Raw genomic sequence first — 18,176 nt, forward strand, 5'->3', positions numbered from 1 at the left:
ATCTACCTTTAAAGTAGCATAAAAACCTACCTTTAAAGTAGCATAAAAACAACAAAATAACAACTTGATTCAAAATAGATTTAAATAAAAACAGAAATGACAATAAAATGACGAAAAAATAATCTATATGATGTCAATTATCAACTGATCACTTTATACAATTATGCGTTCGTTATGTTCTTAATTCAAAGTACGTGGATTATGTTTAGGGATAAAAATATCGTATTTTCTATTATTGTATACCACAGAAGTTTACTTTCTGAATACAGATGTGTGATAATATCTTTCTCTCATCTACTCATTTTTTCTAATTCTTAGATTTTGGAAATAACACAACGTGTTTCTGCTTTTGCAGAGTACATGTATAATTTGTTCTCTGACATCACAAAAAAATATCTGCTATTTTTCAGTTTCATATGAAAAATTCCTTTTAAAATTTTGGCTTTAGACAATAAAATCATACGTAAGAAATTCAATAAAATAGAATTTTGTCATGATCGATAGATCAAAATTGGTGGTGTAATGCCAATATGTAACTACTTTCACAATACAATATAAAACGTACACCGTTTCATAGTAAACAATATTTTTTAATAAATTTTGCATATTTATAATGTAATTTTCTGGTCAACATGACGAAACTGCGAGTACAACAATATATGGAGAAGCATAGACTAACACCACTTTTTGAGGTAAAGGCATTTTATTGGGTTGTTCTAGTACAATTATATATTTATTTTAGCTAAAAATATACGTGTTTAGGCCTGCAACTTGATTGGTATCCGGATAAATTTTATCCGTCTAAATCAAAATATATCATTAAAATTTAATTATCTGTCGATAAATGCACGAGAAAGTATAATTTTACAGACTGTAATAACATGTGAAATTAATTGATTATGCTACATCTGTAGTAAAGTTCTTTATTTCACAATTTAATTTAAAGACAAATTTATTTTTGTACAATGCACATCGGGTGCATAGAAAAACCGGAAAGCACCGGATAGCACCGAAAAACCGGAAAGCACTCAAATTTCTATTAAAAACATATGAAAACGTTAATTAATCGGTTTGAAAGTGTTACCAATCGATTTATTAGATTAAAATCTTTCAGACAAGTCATTTTGATCTAATAAATCGATTGGTTACACTTTCAAACCAATAAAATAAAGTTTTCATGTATTAATTTGATAAACTATATTGCTATCCGGTAAAGTACATGTACCTTAGCAGGACCGGAAAGCACACGATATATCTATTTTCCTAAATAATCGTAAAAATTATAAATATATTTTTATAAAAATGACTTGTCTGTAAGATTTTGATCTAATAAATCGATTGGTAACACTTTCAAACCAATAAAATAAAGTTTTCATGTATAACTTTGATAAACAATATTGCTATCCGGTAATGTACATGTATCTTAACAGGACCGGAAAGCACTCGATGTATCTATTTTCCTAAATACTCGTAATAATTATCAGTATATAAATATAAAAATGACTTGTCTGAAAGATTTTAATCTAATAAATCGATTGGTAACACTTTCAAACCGATTAATTAACGTTTTCATATGTTTTTAATAGAAATTTGAGTGCTTTCCGGTATTTCGGTGCTTTCCGGTTTTTCTATGCACCGATGCACATCAATCATCAGGGATTCAGGTCATTGCTTGTCAATATGACAAATGTAGATAACAATAATGGTTTATCTATTTCCCAAAGTATATAACAGTATAACATTAGCTATGTTTAGCTTTTGACTGGCATAAATGTATGTCTAAAATTTAAAAATATGATAAAAGTTCATCCATAGATCCATGTTTACCTTTTGAACATGTATATAGATTATGAAGCTCATTATCGTTGACAAGACAAGTGAAGCTACAAAACTACAATGAACCCCAATCCCCCACCCTAACCAATCCCCCACCCCAACCAATCCCCCTCAGGGAAAAGCTTCGACTGTGATTTTTTACTTTTATATACTGTAGTGGTAGCTAAACTTCTAAACTAGCTAAACTTCTAACTTCTAGCTTTTAAACTTCTAATAATTGCCCCACTACCAGGGACATTCAGATGGTTTAATCCCAGCTAAAAACCTTATCATTGCTTTGCTAATTAAATTGTAATCATAGTAATTGCCTTATATGTAGAAAACTGAAGTTTAAAAGATTGCAATCAGTTATAAGACAACATTCCTGTTTAGAAATAAGCATATACATGACCTTTTGTATAATAAGTCAAATTCTACTTTTTAAAAATTTATAAGTAGATATTTTTTTCACATTTATAGGATTTGATGAACAGAGTTCTACACGAACAACCTGATGATCCAATTGTTTACCTGATCAAATGTTTGTATAAGAAAGCATCCATACCTGTACCAAAGGTAATAGTATATACTGATATTAAAGTGTGCCTTATATAAGTTATAGTGCAGTTATATTTTTTATTACCCCTTACCATGCTAACTATATCATTACAATTAACTTACCGGTATGTTTAATTTATTGACTATTTCCATTTTTCATTCTGTACAATTGCATTCATCATTTTTACTAGAAATTTAAATGGAAATGTTTTGACTGAATTGTAAATTGTGCAGGTCATGATCAAATTTTAAATTCAAATTTTTAATTCATATAAGATATGATTTCATTTGAACATGGTATTTTGAATATACTTGGTATGATATAGACATTTTGATGTATAAGTTACTATAACATGAATTTAGCTGTTAATAAGTATCCATATATTTCAATATAGATTAAAACATACATACATGTACTACATGTACAAATTTACAAAAAAATTCATGTCCAGAATTCTGCTTTTATAATTACAGGACCTAAAGACAAGTCCAGTGAGACGGAGCTCCCCTGAAAGATTACGTATGTTATTACTTATGTTAAGAGATTATTGAATTATATTTGATTTTATGTTAAACAATCTGCCCTTCTTAGATTCACAGATGGAGGTCCAAATGACAGTGTCACAGTGATTACATAAGATAAGAAACTAATAAAGCAGTGTGGCTGAGTGGTTAATGTATCAAATTAGTAATCTAAGGACTGCAGTATGCTTGCTGTGTGGGTTCAAGCCCCATCAAGGACAAGCTGTTGTTTCCTAGAGCAAGAAACTTTACACTCATTGCTAAGTACTGGTTGGTTTAAGGAAAGGATCCAAGAATGTTCCGATAAGCTAAATACTAAGCTCAATAGCTGATTGAAATATTATAAGAATTAATTCTGTACAAATTGAAACTGATAGAAATTTTTTTTTTATATTACCAACTCCCTGCACTAGCAAGCAATCACTGCCAAAATTTCTTAAATTGAAAGAAATGAAATAATGATGACACAGTTTGAAGAAGGCTTAACAGTGATATGATGGACTTTTTCAAGATAAAATTACTGAAATACTTAGTTTGAAACAACAGAGAATTGTTTTTCCAACAGAGATTAAAAGCTGAAGACTGCTTTAAACATCATTGGACTAGAAAAAAACTTTTTTAATATATTTATTTTGTAATCCATATGTATATGTATAACCATAATTTATATTCATCTTTTTATTTGTTAACAGCAAGAAGAAGCAAGAGTCCTGAGAAGGGTGCCACACAAGCATGGGCTGTTGCCAGTGGACCAGGTGATAATTTTGATTGAAGTTTTTCTGTAGATTCATTTTGAAATAACTTTAATACATAAAAATGAATATGACATTGCAGTAAACCCTGACCACACCAAATATATTAAATGGACTTGCCCATCTTAAAGTTTGGACAAAACCACTTAATCATTTTTAATGAAAAAATTAAAAGCTGGAAATTCAAAAATATACTCTGTTTTAGACAGATCACTGACCTAAGGCAGATGCTTTGAGATGAAGAGTTTTTTACCAATACATGTATAAATATGTATATCTACATGTATTAATCATGTAATAAGTGAAGTGTGATTATGTGTATATAGATTTGGTAGACAGATCCTATGAGAAACCATGGTTAAAACACAGCAAGAAGACAAGGTCTAAAGATGAGGACAGGTGTGAATCCAGACAAGGTATGTTAAATATATTAGAAATACATGATTGACAAGCTAAATAAAGTTAACATATTTCAGGTGAATCATTGTAAAATAAAATAGTTTTTCAGCTCGACTATAAATGTAATGGGGCATCCATGGCCAAGTGGTTAAGATTGTTGAACTAAACAGTTTGCCCCTCACCTTTTATAGGTTAAAAATTTGCAAGGGACTTTGGATTCTTTCATGTGAGGAAGCTATCTAGCTAGTTTAAGGAAAGTTGGTGGTTCTACTTAGGTGCCGGCTTGTGCCTGAAATAATGCACAGACCTGAACGTCCACTACCAGTAAAGCTGGAAAGTCACTAACTATATCATCTCTACAGTGTTGTTGCCAAGTAAGCCTAACCAAAAAAGAATAGGTAGAGCTGATGTACTCGTGTCAGTGTCTGTGTTGTCATTGCCATCAAACTTCAGTTAAGATTTTGTATGCAAGTTGGTATCTCCAAAACTACTGAAGAGAATAGGTAGAAACTTGACACACTCGTTCTTTATGTTTCCTTTACTGTCGGGCACTGAGAATAGTGGAGTGGTCTGGTTTGCTTACAGCTTGACATTTTTTCATTCACAAGTTTTTAGCTCGACTATTCGCAGAATAATCGAGCTAATGCAGTCACCCATTTGTTGGCGTCGGCGTCCCTGTGGTTAAGTTTTTGTATGTAAGCTGGTATCTCCATAACTACTGAAGGGAATGGATTGAAACTTCACACACTTGTTCTCTGTGAATTATCTAGATGATTTGGCACAAGTTCCCACAACCTCTGAAATGTTTTATTTCATAATTATTGCCCCTTTTTTCGACTTAGAAAATCTTGGTTAAGTTTTTGTATGTAAGCTGGTATCTCCATAACTACTGAAGGGAATGGATTGAAACTTCACACACTTGTTCTCTGGTGATTATCTAAGATGATTGGCACAAGTCCCATAACTCTGATTTGCTTTTTTTCATAATTATGCCCCTTTTTCGACTTAGAAATTCTTGGTTAAGTTTTTGTATGTAAGCTGGTATCTCCATAACTACTGAAGGGAATGGATTGAAACTTCCCACACTTGTTCTCTGTGATTATCTAAGATGATTGGCACAAGTCCCATAACTCTGGTTTGCTTTTTTTCATAATTATGCCCCTTTTTCGACTTAGAAATTCTTTAGTTAAGTTTTGTATGTAAGCTGTTATCTCCATAACTACTGAAGGGAATTGATTGAAACTTCACACACTTTTTCTCTGTGTTTATCTAAGACAATTGGCACAAGTACCATAAACTCTGATTTGCTTTTTTACATAATTATGCCCCTTTTTCGACTTAGAAATTCTTGGTTAAGTTTTTGCGTGTAAGCTGGTATTCCATAACTACTGAAGGGAATGGATTGAAACTTCACACAACTTGTTCTCTGTGATTATCTAAGATAATTGGCAACAAGTTCCCATAACTCTGATTTGCTTTATTACATAATTATGCCCCTTTTTTTTGACTTAGAAATTCTTGGTTAAGTTTGCATGTAAGCTGGTATCTCCATAACTACTGAAGGTAATGGATTGAAACTTCACACACTTGTTCTCTTCTGATTATCTAAGATGATTGGCACAAGTCCCATAACTGGATTTGCTTTTTTAACATAATTATGCCCCTTTTTCGACCTTAGAAATTTTTGGTAAGTTTTTGCGGTGTAAGCTGGGTATCTCCATAACTACTGAGGAATGGATTGAAACTTCACGACACTTGTTCTCTGTTATTATCTAAGGTGATTGGTACAAGTCCCATAACTCTGAATTGTTTTATTTCTAATTATGCCCCCTTTTTTCGACTTAGAAAATCTTGGTTAAGTTTTTTTGTATGTAAGCTTGTATCTCCATAACTACTGAAGGGAATGTATTGAAACTTGAAGAGTTTGTACCTTTTCGGACAATTTTATGTATTCATATAGGTAAGCATTATTATACTCAATGAAACACCCTTGTGACAAATTTTCGAATAGTCGAGCTTTACTGTCCTCCGACAGTTCTTGTTGTTTTTTGTTGTTTTTTTTATATGTGAAATGTGGGTGGGGGATAGAGACGCTAAAACAGATAAACATATCAAAATTAACGTTTTGCTAAGTTTATTTCCCAATAGATATCCCATGTAATTTGTTTTTTAGCAACACTCATTAATTTAGTGACAGTTTCATAATTGATAACAAACAGCAGATGCAATTTGTAGCTAACCTGAACATAAAATCTCAGAGGTGGGCTTTTGTGATTGCATGAGGTCACAAGTGACCTCAAGGTTATGAAAACAACATATTTTACTGTTTTTAAATTTTTGTAAAAATAGTTAATCATATATAGACTCAGACTGTATACATTTTAAAAGTGGATTGTTCTACAACGAACATAATTATTTTCCATAAACATGTAAAATATTGATAAAAACAACAAAATAATTTATCGTTTGGATATTCTTATGGAATATTTCCAGAGAGCAAACTGTTGATAGAGTTCTTAAGTTGTTTTGGGTCCTCCTGGCCGCTGGTCCTTGTTGCTGGGTCAGGTTGGGATTAGGTTCATTGAACGCTGCCTTTCCTTGTTATATGCCCGAAAGAATTTCGGACATATTATGTTATACCCCCTGGCGTCCGTCCGTCCGTCTGTCCGTCCGTCCGTTAGCAATTTGGTTTCCGGAGCATAACTGAGGTTCCATTTGGCCCACAATATTCAAACTTCATAGGATGATTGTCCATATTGGGTAGAAGACCCCTATTGATTTTGGGGTCATGAGGTCAAAGGTCAAGGTCACTATGACCTTAAAACTGAAAACGTTAGCAATTTGGTTTCCGGAGCATAACTTAAGTTCCATTTGGCCCACAATATTCAAACTTCATAGGATGATTGTCCATATTGGGTAGAAGACCCCTATTGATTTTGGGGTCATAAGGTCAAAGGTCAAGGTCACTATGACCTTAAAACTGAAAACAGTTTTTGGAGCATAACTTAAGTTCCATTTGGCCCGCAGTGTTCAAACTTCATAGGATGATTGTCCATATTTGGTAGAAGACCCCTATTGATTTTGGGGTCACAAGGTCAAAGGTCAAGGTAACTATTACCTTAGAACTGAAAACAGTTTCCGGAGCATAACTTAAGTTCTATTTGGCCCACAGTGTTCAAACTTCATATGATGATTGTCCATATTGGGTAGAAGACCCCTATTGATTTTGAGGTCAAAGGTCAAGGTCACTATTACTTAGAAATTGAAAACAGTTTCTTGAGCATAACTTTAGTTCCATTTAGCCCACAATATTCAAAAACTTCATAGTATGATTGTCCATATTGGATAAAAGACCCCTAATGATTTTGGGGTCACAAGGTCAAAGGTCAAGGTCACTTTTACCTTAGAATTGAAAACAGTTTCTGGGACATAACTTAAAGTTCCATTTGGACCACAATTTTGAAACTTCAAAGGAGGATTGTTATTTGAAGAAGGTAATACTTTATTTTAGTCCCATGTCTTACAAATGCTTCATCTTTACTAAAAAAAAAAAACACTTTCGGTCATATAATGCTCCGCCTAGCGGTGCTCTTGTTTATCTTGTTTATCATATTTTAGTATGAACTTTTATATGAGGAATAATAATATTTTGTTCTAGAACGCTTTATTTCATGCTATATATTAATATGTCATATCTGATATTATGTATCGAGTACTTACCAATAACATCCATATATAATTCTTTTGTGGTTTGTTTTTCACGTCTGATACTAAATATCATCAACATTATTATTTCCGGTATTACGGATCTTCCATTATAGACCAATTCACTTTAACTTGGCTATTTTTAATTCTCATTGTTTAGGTTCATGTATTCAGGATGTAAATCTAACGTCTGCTCTTCATATATCAAAGAAAGTTCTATGGCCACGTAAAATGTTTTACTATTATTGGCATGGGTTTTTTGTATGCATACATATATACATGTATATTCCAGTGCTACCGTTTGTTCCAATTTGACATTTCTGATAGACAAGGGATATGAATGGTTATGAAATATTAACTTGCATCATGGGATATAATGTAATAAGGCTGCATCAAGGGATGATATGATATGTAAATTCATTAATATGCATTAATAATAATAATATATATATATTAGTAATAATTATATAATGGTTTTGTTTAAACCTCAAGTTGGCAAAAAAGTATGATGGGTTTGCAATGTATTAATTCTTTGTGCTGCATTTAGAGATAATGTGATATATAAACTCGTTAATATGCAATAATAGTTATTAATAAGTGATTAGTAGTGATGGAAATCGGATGAAATTTGTCCCAATCGATCATCGGTTCGATGAATTACATTAAGCACTTTTCAACACATTTTTAACCTAATATAGTCATAATTTTACGAAACAGATTTTATTTTTCAATGGATGTCAAATAATAACATTCACTTCACATTGTATTTCTATTGTTTACATCACTTAATGATCCTGTTCAACTCCAAATTGTCTCTAAGATGGTTTTTTTGCGATCAGCGAGGTGTTCCTAAAAGAAAATTACCGTCAGAATTAGTTCCCTTTGATACTTTAAACATTTTCGACGATGTCGTGGAACAAATTTTTTGTGAATCGATTATTGTCGCTTTACATAACAGTAACTGATTTTCGGCGACTTGGGACAATCAGAACATCACTAGTAATTAGTATTATGTACATGAGTAGTATGCTGGTTTTGTTTAAACCTTAACTGTGCCGAAAAAAGTGTGATGGGCTTTTCTCAGCTTTGAATTTTGGAACAGTCCATTTATAAATAAAGGGATTTTAATGCTAGCATAGCTCAATCAGTTAGAGTGCGAGACTTGTATTTTGGACATTGTAGGTTCGATTCCCAGGCTGGCCATCTAAAATTACTAAAATAGTCTGTCGGATGAGACTTTAAATCGAGGTTGCCAGGGCTTAAGATTACTAAATCAGTCTTTTGGATAAGACCGCCTCCGGGGTCGAGGGGTTAGAGTCGATGACTTCTAATCCAGTTACCTCTCTGGCGTGGGTTTGATCCCCGGGAGATGCTTTGGTAGTTTAGCGCGGAGGAAGGTAGTCTAGTACTGGTGTAACTTTCCAGGAACGATGGTTAGGAAACTACCCGCCTATATGACTGAAATAGTGTTGGAAAAAGGCGTAAAATGAAACAAACAAACAAACTTTTGGATAAGAGTTTAAATCAAAGTACCATGTAGTATTGCTTAAACCCTTTGCATGCTAAAGAACAAGATCAAGCTTCTAGAATTTGGGCATCTTTCAGTATCGGTATCTTGCACTATCCTTCAAAATGTAAAATGACTAATATTCTTCCAAAGGATAGGCCCATATGGGCAATAAAAGTGCAAAATTGAGCTACCGTCAGTACAGAGCCTAGTAAGACGGCACAGATCATGATGGGTGTACAGGCTTGCCTGGCTTTATACTTGAGACAAACGCTTGTCAATTTCCAGACGCTTTAATGGCATAAACAATTCCCTATCACTATTACATAATTGAGATAGATATTATCACCTTGTGATGAATTAAATGACCTTTAAGTGGAAAAGGTCACCTTGTAAATGATAAATTTGGAAAGGTTACTTTTGGGAAAATGACAAATTTAGAAAGATTACCTTGGGAATAATAGAAGGAAGTTCTAAAAATCGTCTTTGGAATAGAGTTAGTATTATAAAATACTTATTTAGCGTCTTATTTTCACAAAGTTTAATATTATTTAATATTATTTGCATGGATTTAGACTTTTTCTCAATCTGGAATGTCTACGGGTGTAATTGAATTTATTCTATAGATAAGGTGTATCAATGAGTGGTTGAGCCGGACTAGTTATCTAAGGATTGTTGGCAATGTGGGCTTAAATCCCAAGCTGTTGTTTCTGTGAGCAAGAAGTTTTATACTCAATACCTATTACTGGTTGGTTCCAGGAACGGAATCAAAGATGTTTTAATAAGCTTATAACTTCCAACATTATAAATTTGTATAAACTAATCAGTTGCAAAAATATAATACAGGAATTACCCTCAACTAATTGATGTTTCCTTATATAGTATGGTAAATGTTAGAATTATATATCACCATCATGTGTTTATTAACAATTAAACATTAGATCAGGGTTTTGTGTTATGTCCTTGTGAATTGTGTCAATTATTAGCTTGACTAATTGAGGAAAGGGAGAGCTTATTTTACTTGTTTGTTCGGTGGTGTTTGTGTAACACGCTGGTCAAGTTTTTGTGTGCAAGTTGGTACAATAAAAACTACTGAATGGATTAGGTTGAAACTTTACATACTTATTTTAGAGCACAATAGGAGGTCACTATCCAAGGCCAATTACTGTAACATGGATTTTGATAGAATTATGGCCTTTTTTTTAATTAGAAATTTCTGTGTTATCCTGGCTCCTGTTTTACCATCAAGCACTGAGAATAGTCGAGTGCGCTGTTCTACCAACAGCTCTTGTTTTATTAATATTGACACCATGTTAGAATAAATATTGAATTTGTTTTTAATCCGATAATGTAAAGTGAAACCGATACTCAAATTACCGATAGTATATTAAATAGAAAGGTTCCTGTTTACATTTGCACTGCAATAAAACTTTAGTTTGTGTACAGTGTGTCCCCGATGTGAGCTTTAAAATGAACAAAAACTATAAAAATGCAGCATGGGACAGTCTGTTCATCTGTTTGTTCATATTATTTGTTAATGAACATCTGAAATGACAGATTTTATGCTTAAATATTTATCTCTTTTGCTGCCTACACGACTGAAAAAACCCATTCCACTGTTTACCAAACAAGACCATGTTACTTGCTCACTGCAATATGATTTTATTTATACAAATGATTAATTGATTTTTATGGTATTTATTGCTCGACTTTTTGAACAGCTATTGTCACGAAACTCTTTGACGGTGTTGGTGTCGGTTAAACTTTTTGTTACCAATAAAAGCTATTCACTTCAGACTTGGTTTACATGTCATAAAAAAAGAACAAACACTTGCTTAAGTACATACTTAAGTTAAAGATAGGGCAGCAATAGGTTTTAAACATTATATTTTATGCAGAAGATGTTGTTCTAGCAATTAGATTATAGACAATCAAGCATGTCAGTTGTCTTGATTTACTAACTTTACTTATAACTGTTCATCCATTAATTCATGTATAATATTAACCTGTGAATTGATGGAAATTATTTTTGAAATCACCTGGATATTAATTGAGCATAAGTAAAAAATTCTTGGAACAAAACTTAATTATTACCCTTTAAGATTTTTTCCGCCTTTTTTGATTGGATATTGATCACCCGAAAGAAATTGATATTACCGAGCCAGACGGGTAATATACACACTAAATTTTCCCTGTTGGGTACCCCACGTTCTAAACAACATGCGTTTGTGGCGATGCGCATACGGTTTGATTTTACGCGATGTAAATTCCGATTTACAAGCACTTTTTTAACTGTCAAATGATAAATATTTACCAAAACAGAGTAATTCATACATATTCTCATCAGTATTGAAAACAAATATGACCTTGTGAAAGCTTGATATTAATTTCAAAAAGTGCGTTCAACAGACTACTCCTTTTCTCTTGTTTATATTGTTAGGTTCGAAAGAAAATACTTCATGTATTTATGTGACGTCATGTAGTGATGAAGGGGTACCCTAAAGGGAATCTTATTTCGACGTTTCATTTGAAGTAGCAATGATTTATTTTAAAATCATCTTAACTCGGCAGGGGAAGGGTAATAAAATTATTATTTTGGTTTGTGAGTGATATATTTGGATATATTACCTGCCAAGATAAAATATCACCCTCCCTTGACGGCTCGGGTGATATAAAATCTTGACAGGTAATATATCCACATATATCACTCCAAAACCAAAATAACATATTTCATGTGATGGGCTCCCGTCCTTTGCTAACCTTGCAGCTTGCCTTTTTCAAAGGATCTAGCATTGATCAAGATTATGCACTGTAAGTCTAGGGTGCTATATTATCAACAACTTTGGGCTTCATACAAAACTTCCCTTAGACGTGGGACAAATTCTCTTTTGTAAATGGATGCGGTTTTTGTTTGCCAAAATGGTGTTTTCAACTACAATTTAGTTTATCTTTCCTGGCTAAATACAAATTTCTATATGGTCACCTTAGTGCAGTAACAGCTTAACTCCTTATATAATTTGATAGGAGTTAACCCATTACTGCACTAAGGTGACAATGGAAATGTAAGAACCCTTTAAGTTTAAATCCTTACTGCTATGAACCCTTTACCTGCTGACGGCAATGGATTTTACCCAAGCAACCAGTGCAGACCAGGATCATCTGGCACATCTGTCACTGTTAGCTATTTCATCATTAAGAAATTTGAAATTTTCCCTAAAAGTGATGAATGATTATGTCCAAATTGAAAGATTGACAAGCCAATTTAAGATTTTTAGCATGGTAATTAATATAACATTGATATTGGAAAATAACATGTACATAAAAAGTATGCAAACTAACACAGTTTACTAATTGATTGTACATAGAGGATATTGAATGAATATACATGTCGTAGGTTAAATATTAAATTTATTGAACATGTTGAATAAAATAATAATATTGTTTTATTCAACAAGTTTAATAAAATTAGTATTGAATCAACCTGAATATGATATAGTTCTGTATGTCAGATATCCATAATAAGAACAGTTTACCATTAAAAAGAGTCATCCTTCATTAAATTTTATGCACCTATAGTGTATATGGCTCAGTGGAGATCCTTTAACTTTGTAAGATAAGGGAAAGACACTCTTGTATGTAGAATACAGTTAGAACTCTACGCAAAGGTAGCACAGCACTACTGTAAGTCATTTAGATATTGTAAGACAAATCTGGTAAGAGTGCCAAAATTATTTGGTCAGTTTCAAGTGTGTTCTCAGTATCACCCAGTCATATGTAGTTTGACTGATCATTACAATGTAAACCCTTTTAAAGGCACATTATGCCTTAGAAATGAATAAATGTTTACTTCTTTAGAAAAGGAATATATCAGTTAAGTAATGTTTAAATTATGGGTAAAAGTTTTTAGATGCTTGTTACCAGAAGACAATAGGGCTAAATGTTGAATGATTTGGTCATAAAATTAGCAAAATGTGAACACAGATGTATTTTGACTCCCATACAAAAATACTAAATCGCTATAACTGTACTAAATGCAAACAAGCAAAAGATTTTTCAAGTCATTGATGAGTATCTTTTTCGAAACCATGAAAGTACAAAAAATAAATAAAAAGCTTTAGAGAAATAGAAATAAAAAAGCATTTATTGGGCATAATGGGCCTTTAATCATACATTAGACCTGAAGGTTTATACACGATTTCCAGTTTAGTCTTTGAACTTTCCATTGATAAAACTTAAAAAGAATTTTCTGAAATCATTGCCAGAGAGTTTTGATTTGATGCAATGTAATTAAGCAAGTAACTTTATAGGTTTTCATGGTCTTTTTTCTAAAGGGACTGCAAAGAAACAGCAAAAGTCTGGCTGGGTGTCTGATACAAAAGTCACGACAACAAGTTTTGATGAGCTGTTTGAAGAAGATGCACATGCTGGTTCCAGGCAGCCACAACAAGGGGGAACCAGACATAGAAAAGAAGGCGGCACAGATATTACAAAAGCGTGGGCACAGCATGTTAGTTTAGATGTAAGAAATCCCGACCTTATTCCTTATTGAACAATTTTGGTGTAAATTAGAACTGATTTCTGTCTTTTTTTTTGAAATCCTTAAAACTTCAAAGCCTTTTGTGTGTAATTTATGCAATGGACAATTTAGTGTAACTTGTAACTCATGTAACATTGTCAGTACAAAAGGTAACATTTTATGAGTGTGAAAATTATACATCCAATATAACCTAGCCAGTTTTGTACAGTTATGTGACCTTACCAACTTTGATATTGGTACACCTTTGTGACCCAGCCTATTTTTATAGAAGCACACCTATGTGATCTAGCCTACTTTGATATTGGTACACCTATGTGAGCTTCCTTTCATTGATATTGCTTCACCTATGTGACTTAGCCTTCTTTGACTACTTTTATAATGTTAATCCTATGTGATATGGACAATTCAAAACATATAACACAGAAATGACCTGGCCATTTGTTTAGTTTGATAATCAGTCACCTATGTGGCAGAGTCAACTTTTGAGACTGGGATATTTATGTCCCTTGAGCCAGCTTTGGGAAATCTGTATGTTCTTGCAAACTTTGATAATGGTAAATTTATATGATCAGTATTTGGTAAGGCATATTTGTTCAGTCTGAGCTAATTTTTAACTACTTAGTTTTGATATCTGATCCTTTAGTCATACAGTTCGAAATTGAATGTTGAAATTTTGTGACACAAAGTAATGTCAAGGAGAGAATAATTAATAACTTAAACCTTATTAATACATATGACATATATTCGCAGGATAGTGAAGACCCAAACTATAGAAGTAAAGGTTATTCTGGTCCTCGTTGCCAAAGAGACGAAAGTGATCCATTAGCAGGGGAGATAATGCTTGCCAAGGAGGAGAGTACAGTTGAAAGTTCTGTTAGGTAATTTTCCTTCAATTCTATTTTAAATGCCTGTTTGAAAAGCAGGACATATTATGGGAATGCCCCTGGCATGGCGGTTGGCGTCCAATTTAGTCCAGAGCATATATCCTACACGCATGGAGGAATTTTTATGAAACTTCATGGATATGTTCACCTCTATGAGAAACTGTGTCGTGCACATTAACTAGGTATCTAGATCAAAGGTCAAGGTCACACTTAGTTCTCTGAAAAATGGTTGTCCCTGTAAAGGGACCAACTGCCATGCTACACTTCTTATCGCCCATATCTACACCTAAAGCTTTTGTGTGGGGCATAATTATTTTGTGACTATCATTGTCAATGTCACCCTTGTTATCTATTTTTTTAACCAAGGAAATGTAACTTTCGTTGAGCAGGCTAATCTACCCTTCCTGGGTTTGGCATTCACATTCTCATCAGCATTGTCCCTACACTGTTTTGTGTGATAAAAATGTGTGTGGAACTTCTTACCTGGCAAGATATTAAAGGTATTTTTGAGATGCATTGTAAGTCATTTCATAGTTGGCAAGTTGTACTTTTCTCAGATCTCTCTTTAACTACAGGATATTTTTTATGGTCAAGTGTATATCTTTTTTCTTAACTGTAAGTACAGGCTTGGAAAACTGTGTCTGGGAATTGATCCTTTAGCTCAGTGGGCAAGAATGTTATTACTAATGAGGAACAAGTTGCTAATTCGAATCCTAGTTACAGCACAAGATCTTTTCTGATGCATTTGCATCATTTTGTTATAAAAAAATATATTATTAAGGTATGATTGAGTATAATATCAACAATGGTTTTCATCAGGATAAACAGCACAACACTGAGTTAAATGTTTGACTTATCGGTTTAAAAAGTGATGTAATTTATAACAATCCTAAACCAGCTACCGGTACAAACCGGAATATTTAGCGTGAGGGTAACTGTTTAAGGCAGTAACAAGGCTCTCCCAAGTTTTTTACCAAACCTTTACCCAAGAGCTAGATATTACCGTCTTTGACACCATTTAAAGCATGTGATCTGTCTTTCACAAGGGGGTGTAAGACGGGTTTTTCTAGCACTGGTGTAAACAGTGTCATATGCAAGAAAAAGAATTGATGATTTTTAGCTCGACTATTCGATAAGAATAAGTAGAGCTATTGCAGTCACCCGAGCGTCGGCGTCGGCGTAACCACTTATGTTAAAGTTTTTGTAATAGTTTAAATATTTTCAAAGTCCAGTGACATATGGCTTTGAAACTTTGCACACTTGTTCACCATCATGACCCCAACCTGTAGACAGGAGGAGGTAACTCTATCAAGCATTTTGACAGAATTATGCACCTTTTTCAAATTAGAATTTACGTTAAAGTTTTTGTAATAGTTCAAATATTTTCAAAGTCCATTGACATATGGCTTTGAAACTTTGCACACTTGTTCACCATCATGACCCCAACCTGTAGACAGGAGGAGGTAACTCTATCAAGCATTTTGACAGAATTATCCCCCTTTTTGACTTAGAATTTACGTTAAAGTTTTTGTAATAGTTCAAATATTTTCAAAGTCCATTGACATATGGCTTTGAAACTTTGCACACTTGTTCACCATCATGACCCCAACCTGTAGACAGGAGGAGGTAACTCTATCAAGCATTTTGACAGAATTATGCCCCTTTTTCGACTTAGAATTTACGTTACAGTTTTTGTAATAGTTCAAATATTTTCAAAGTCCATTGACATATGGCTTTGAAACTTTGCACACTTGTTCAACATCATGACCCCAATCTGTAAACAGTAGGAGGTAACTCTATCAAGCATTTTGACAGAATTATGCACCTTTTTCGACTTAGAATTTACGTTAAAGTTTTTGTAATAGTTCAAATATTTTCAAAGTCCATTGACATATGGTTTTGAAACTTTGCACACTTGTTCACCATCATTACCCCAACCTGTAAACAGGAGGAGGTAACTGTATCAAGCATTTTTTTACTATCAAGCACTAAGAATAGTCGAGCGTTGCTGTCCTACCGACAGCTCTTGTTGTTATTGCGGACAGTACTTTATTTAGTAAAATATTTCCAATTTCAGTTCACTAAAACCAAAGGGAGCAAAACAAGAGGCAGAGAGACATAGACAAGATCTGGAGAAGATATTACATGAATCTGATAAAGTATCCATTGACTCTGGATTTGACGATGTTCGTAACAACGATGAACAAGATGATGCTATTGAATTGCTGGGTAATACAATACAGGGTTAAAGCTGCATGCCTCCAGATGAGCCAAAATATTTAAATAGAATCAAACTTTGAGAAAAATGTACTAAGATTTTAGGAAAAGTAAAACAGATTCAAGTTAAAATTTACATGTATTGTGCAATTAATGATTTTTCTGTATTTATAATTGTACTTAAATTTTAGGAAATGTAAAAAGATTCAGGATTCAAGTAAAAATTTACATGTAATGTGCAATTAATGACAGATTTTTCAGAATTTATAACTTTATTTCTACTGTGTTACTGATGCAGTTAGGGCTATTCTTTTTTAGCTTGACTATTCGATAAGAATAAGTAGAGCTATTGTAGTCACCCGAGCGTCGGCGTCCGCATTGGCGTCGGCGTCGGCGTAACCACTTATGTTAAAGTTTTTGTAATAGTTCAAATATTTTCAAAGTCCATTGACATATGGCTTTGAAACTTTGCACACTTGTTCACCATCATGACCCCAACCTGTAGACAGGAGGAGGTAACTCTATCAAGCATTTTGACAGAATTATGCCCCTTTTTCGACTTAGAATTTACGTTAAAGTTTTTGTAATAGTTCAAATATTTTCAAAGTCCATTGACATATGGCTTTGGAACTTTGCACACTTATTCACCATCATGACCCCAACCTGTAGACAGGAGGAGGTAACTCTATTAAGCATTTTGACAGAATTATGCCCCTTTTTCGACTTAGAATTTACGTTAAAGTTTTTGTAATAGTTTAAATATTTTCAAAGTCCATTGACATATGGCTTTGAAACTTTGCACACTTGTTCAACATCATGACCCCAACCTGTAGACAGGAGGAGGTAACTCTATCAAGCATTTTGACAGAATTATGCCCCTTTTTCGACTTAGAATTTACGTTAAAGTTTTTGTAATAGTTCAAATATTTTCAAAGTCCATTGACATATGGCTTTGAAACTTTGCACACTTGTTCAACATCATGACCCCAACCTGTAGACAGGAGGAGGTAACTCTATCAAGCATTTTGACAGAATTATGCCCCTTTTTCGACTAAGAATTTACGTTAAAGTTTTTGTAATAGTTTAAATATTTTCAAAGTCCATTGACATATAGCTTTGAAACTTTGCACACTTGTTCACCATCATGACCCCAACCTGTAAACAGAAGGAGGTAACTGTATCAGGCATTTTTTTACTATCAAGCACTAAGAATAGTCGAGCGTTGCTGTCCTACCGACAGCTCTTGTTTATATTATTATCTTGGTAATTTACGTGGTTTG

At 33.3% G+C, this 18,176-nt stretch overlaps 1 protein-coding gene across 1 annotated transcript in view; it reads left to right on the top strand.

Annotated features, from left to right (window-relative positions):
• The first annotated feature begins 535 nt into the window (after window positions 1-535).
• The window catches only part of LOC132745478 (uncharacterized protein C8orf34 homolog), a 28,547-nt gene continuing 10,906 nt past the window's right edge, over window positions 536-18,176 (top strand). Inside the window, exons 1-9 of the mRNA XM_060734430.1 lie at window positions 536-692; window positions 2,296-2,391; window positions 2,848-2,893; window positions 3,588-3,650; window positions 3,974-4,063; window positions 7,912-7,977; window positions 13,590-13,777; window positions 14,546-14,673; window positions 16,757-16,908. Coding sequence (XP_060590413.1) covers window positions 633-692; window positions 2,296-2,391; window positions 2,848-2,893; window positions 3,588-3,650; window positions 3,974-4,063; window positions 7,912-7,977; window positions 13,590-13,777; window positions 14,546-14,673; window positions 16,757-16,908 — 889 coding nt within the window. The 5' untranslated portion in view covers window positions 536-632. The remainder of the gene's footprint in view (window positions 693-2,295; window positions 2,392-2,847; window positions 2,894-3,587; window positions 3,651-3,973; window positions 4,064-7,911; window positions 7,978-13,589; window positions 13,778-14,545; window positions 14,674-16,756; window positions 16,909-18,176) is intronic.

This window comes from Ruditapes philippinarum, unplaced genomic scaffold (genome assembly GCF_026571515.1).
Source record: "Ruditapes philippinarum isolate M1 unplaced genomic scaffold, ASM2657151v2 ctg410_1_1_1_1, whole genome shotgun sequence".
NCBI lineage: Eukaryota > Metazoa > Mollusca > Bivalvia > Venerida > Veneridae > Ruditapes > Ruditapes philippinarum.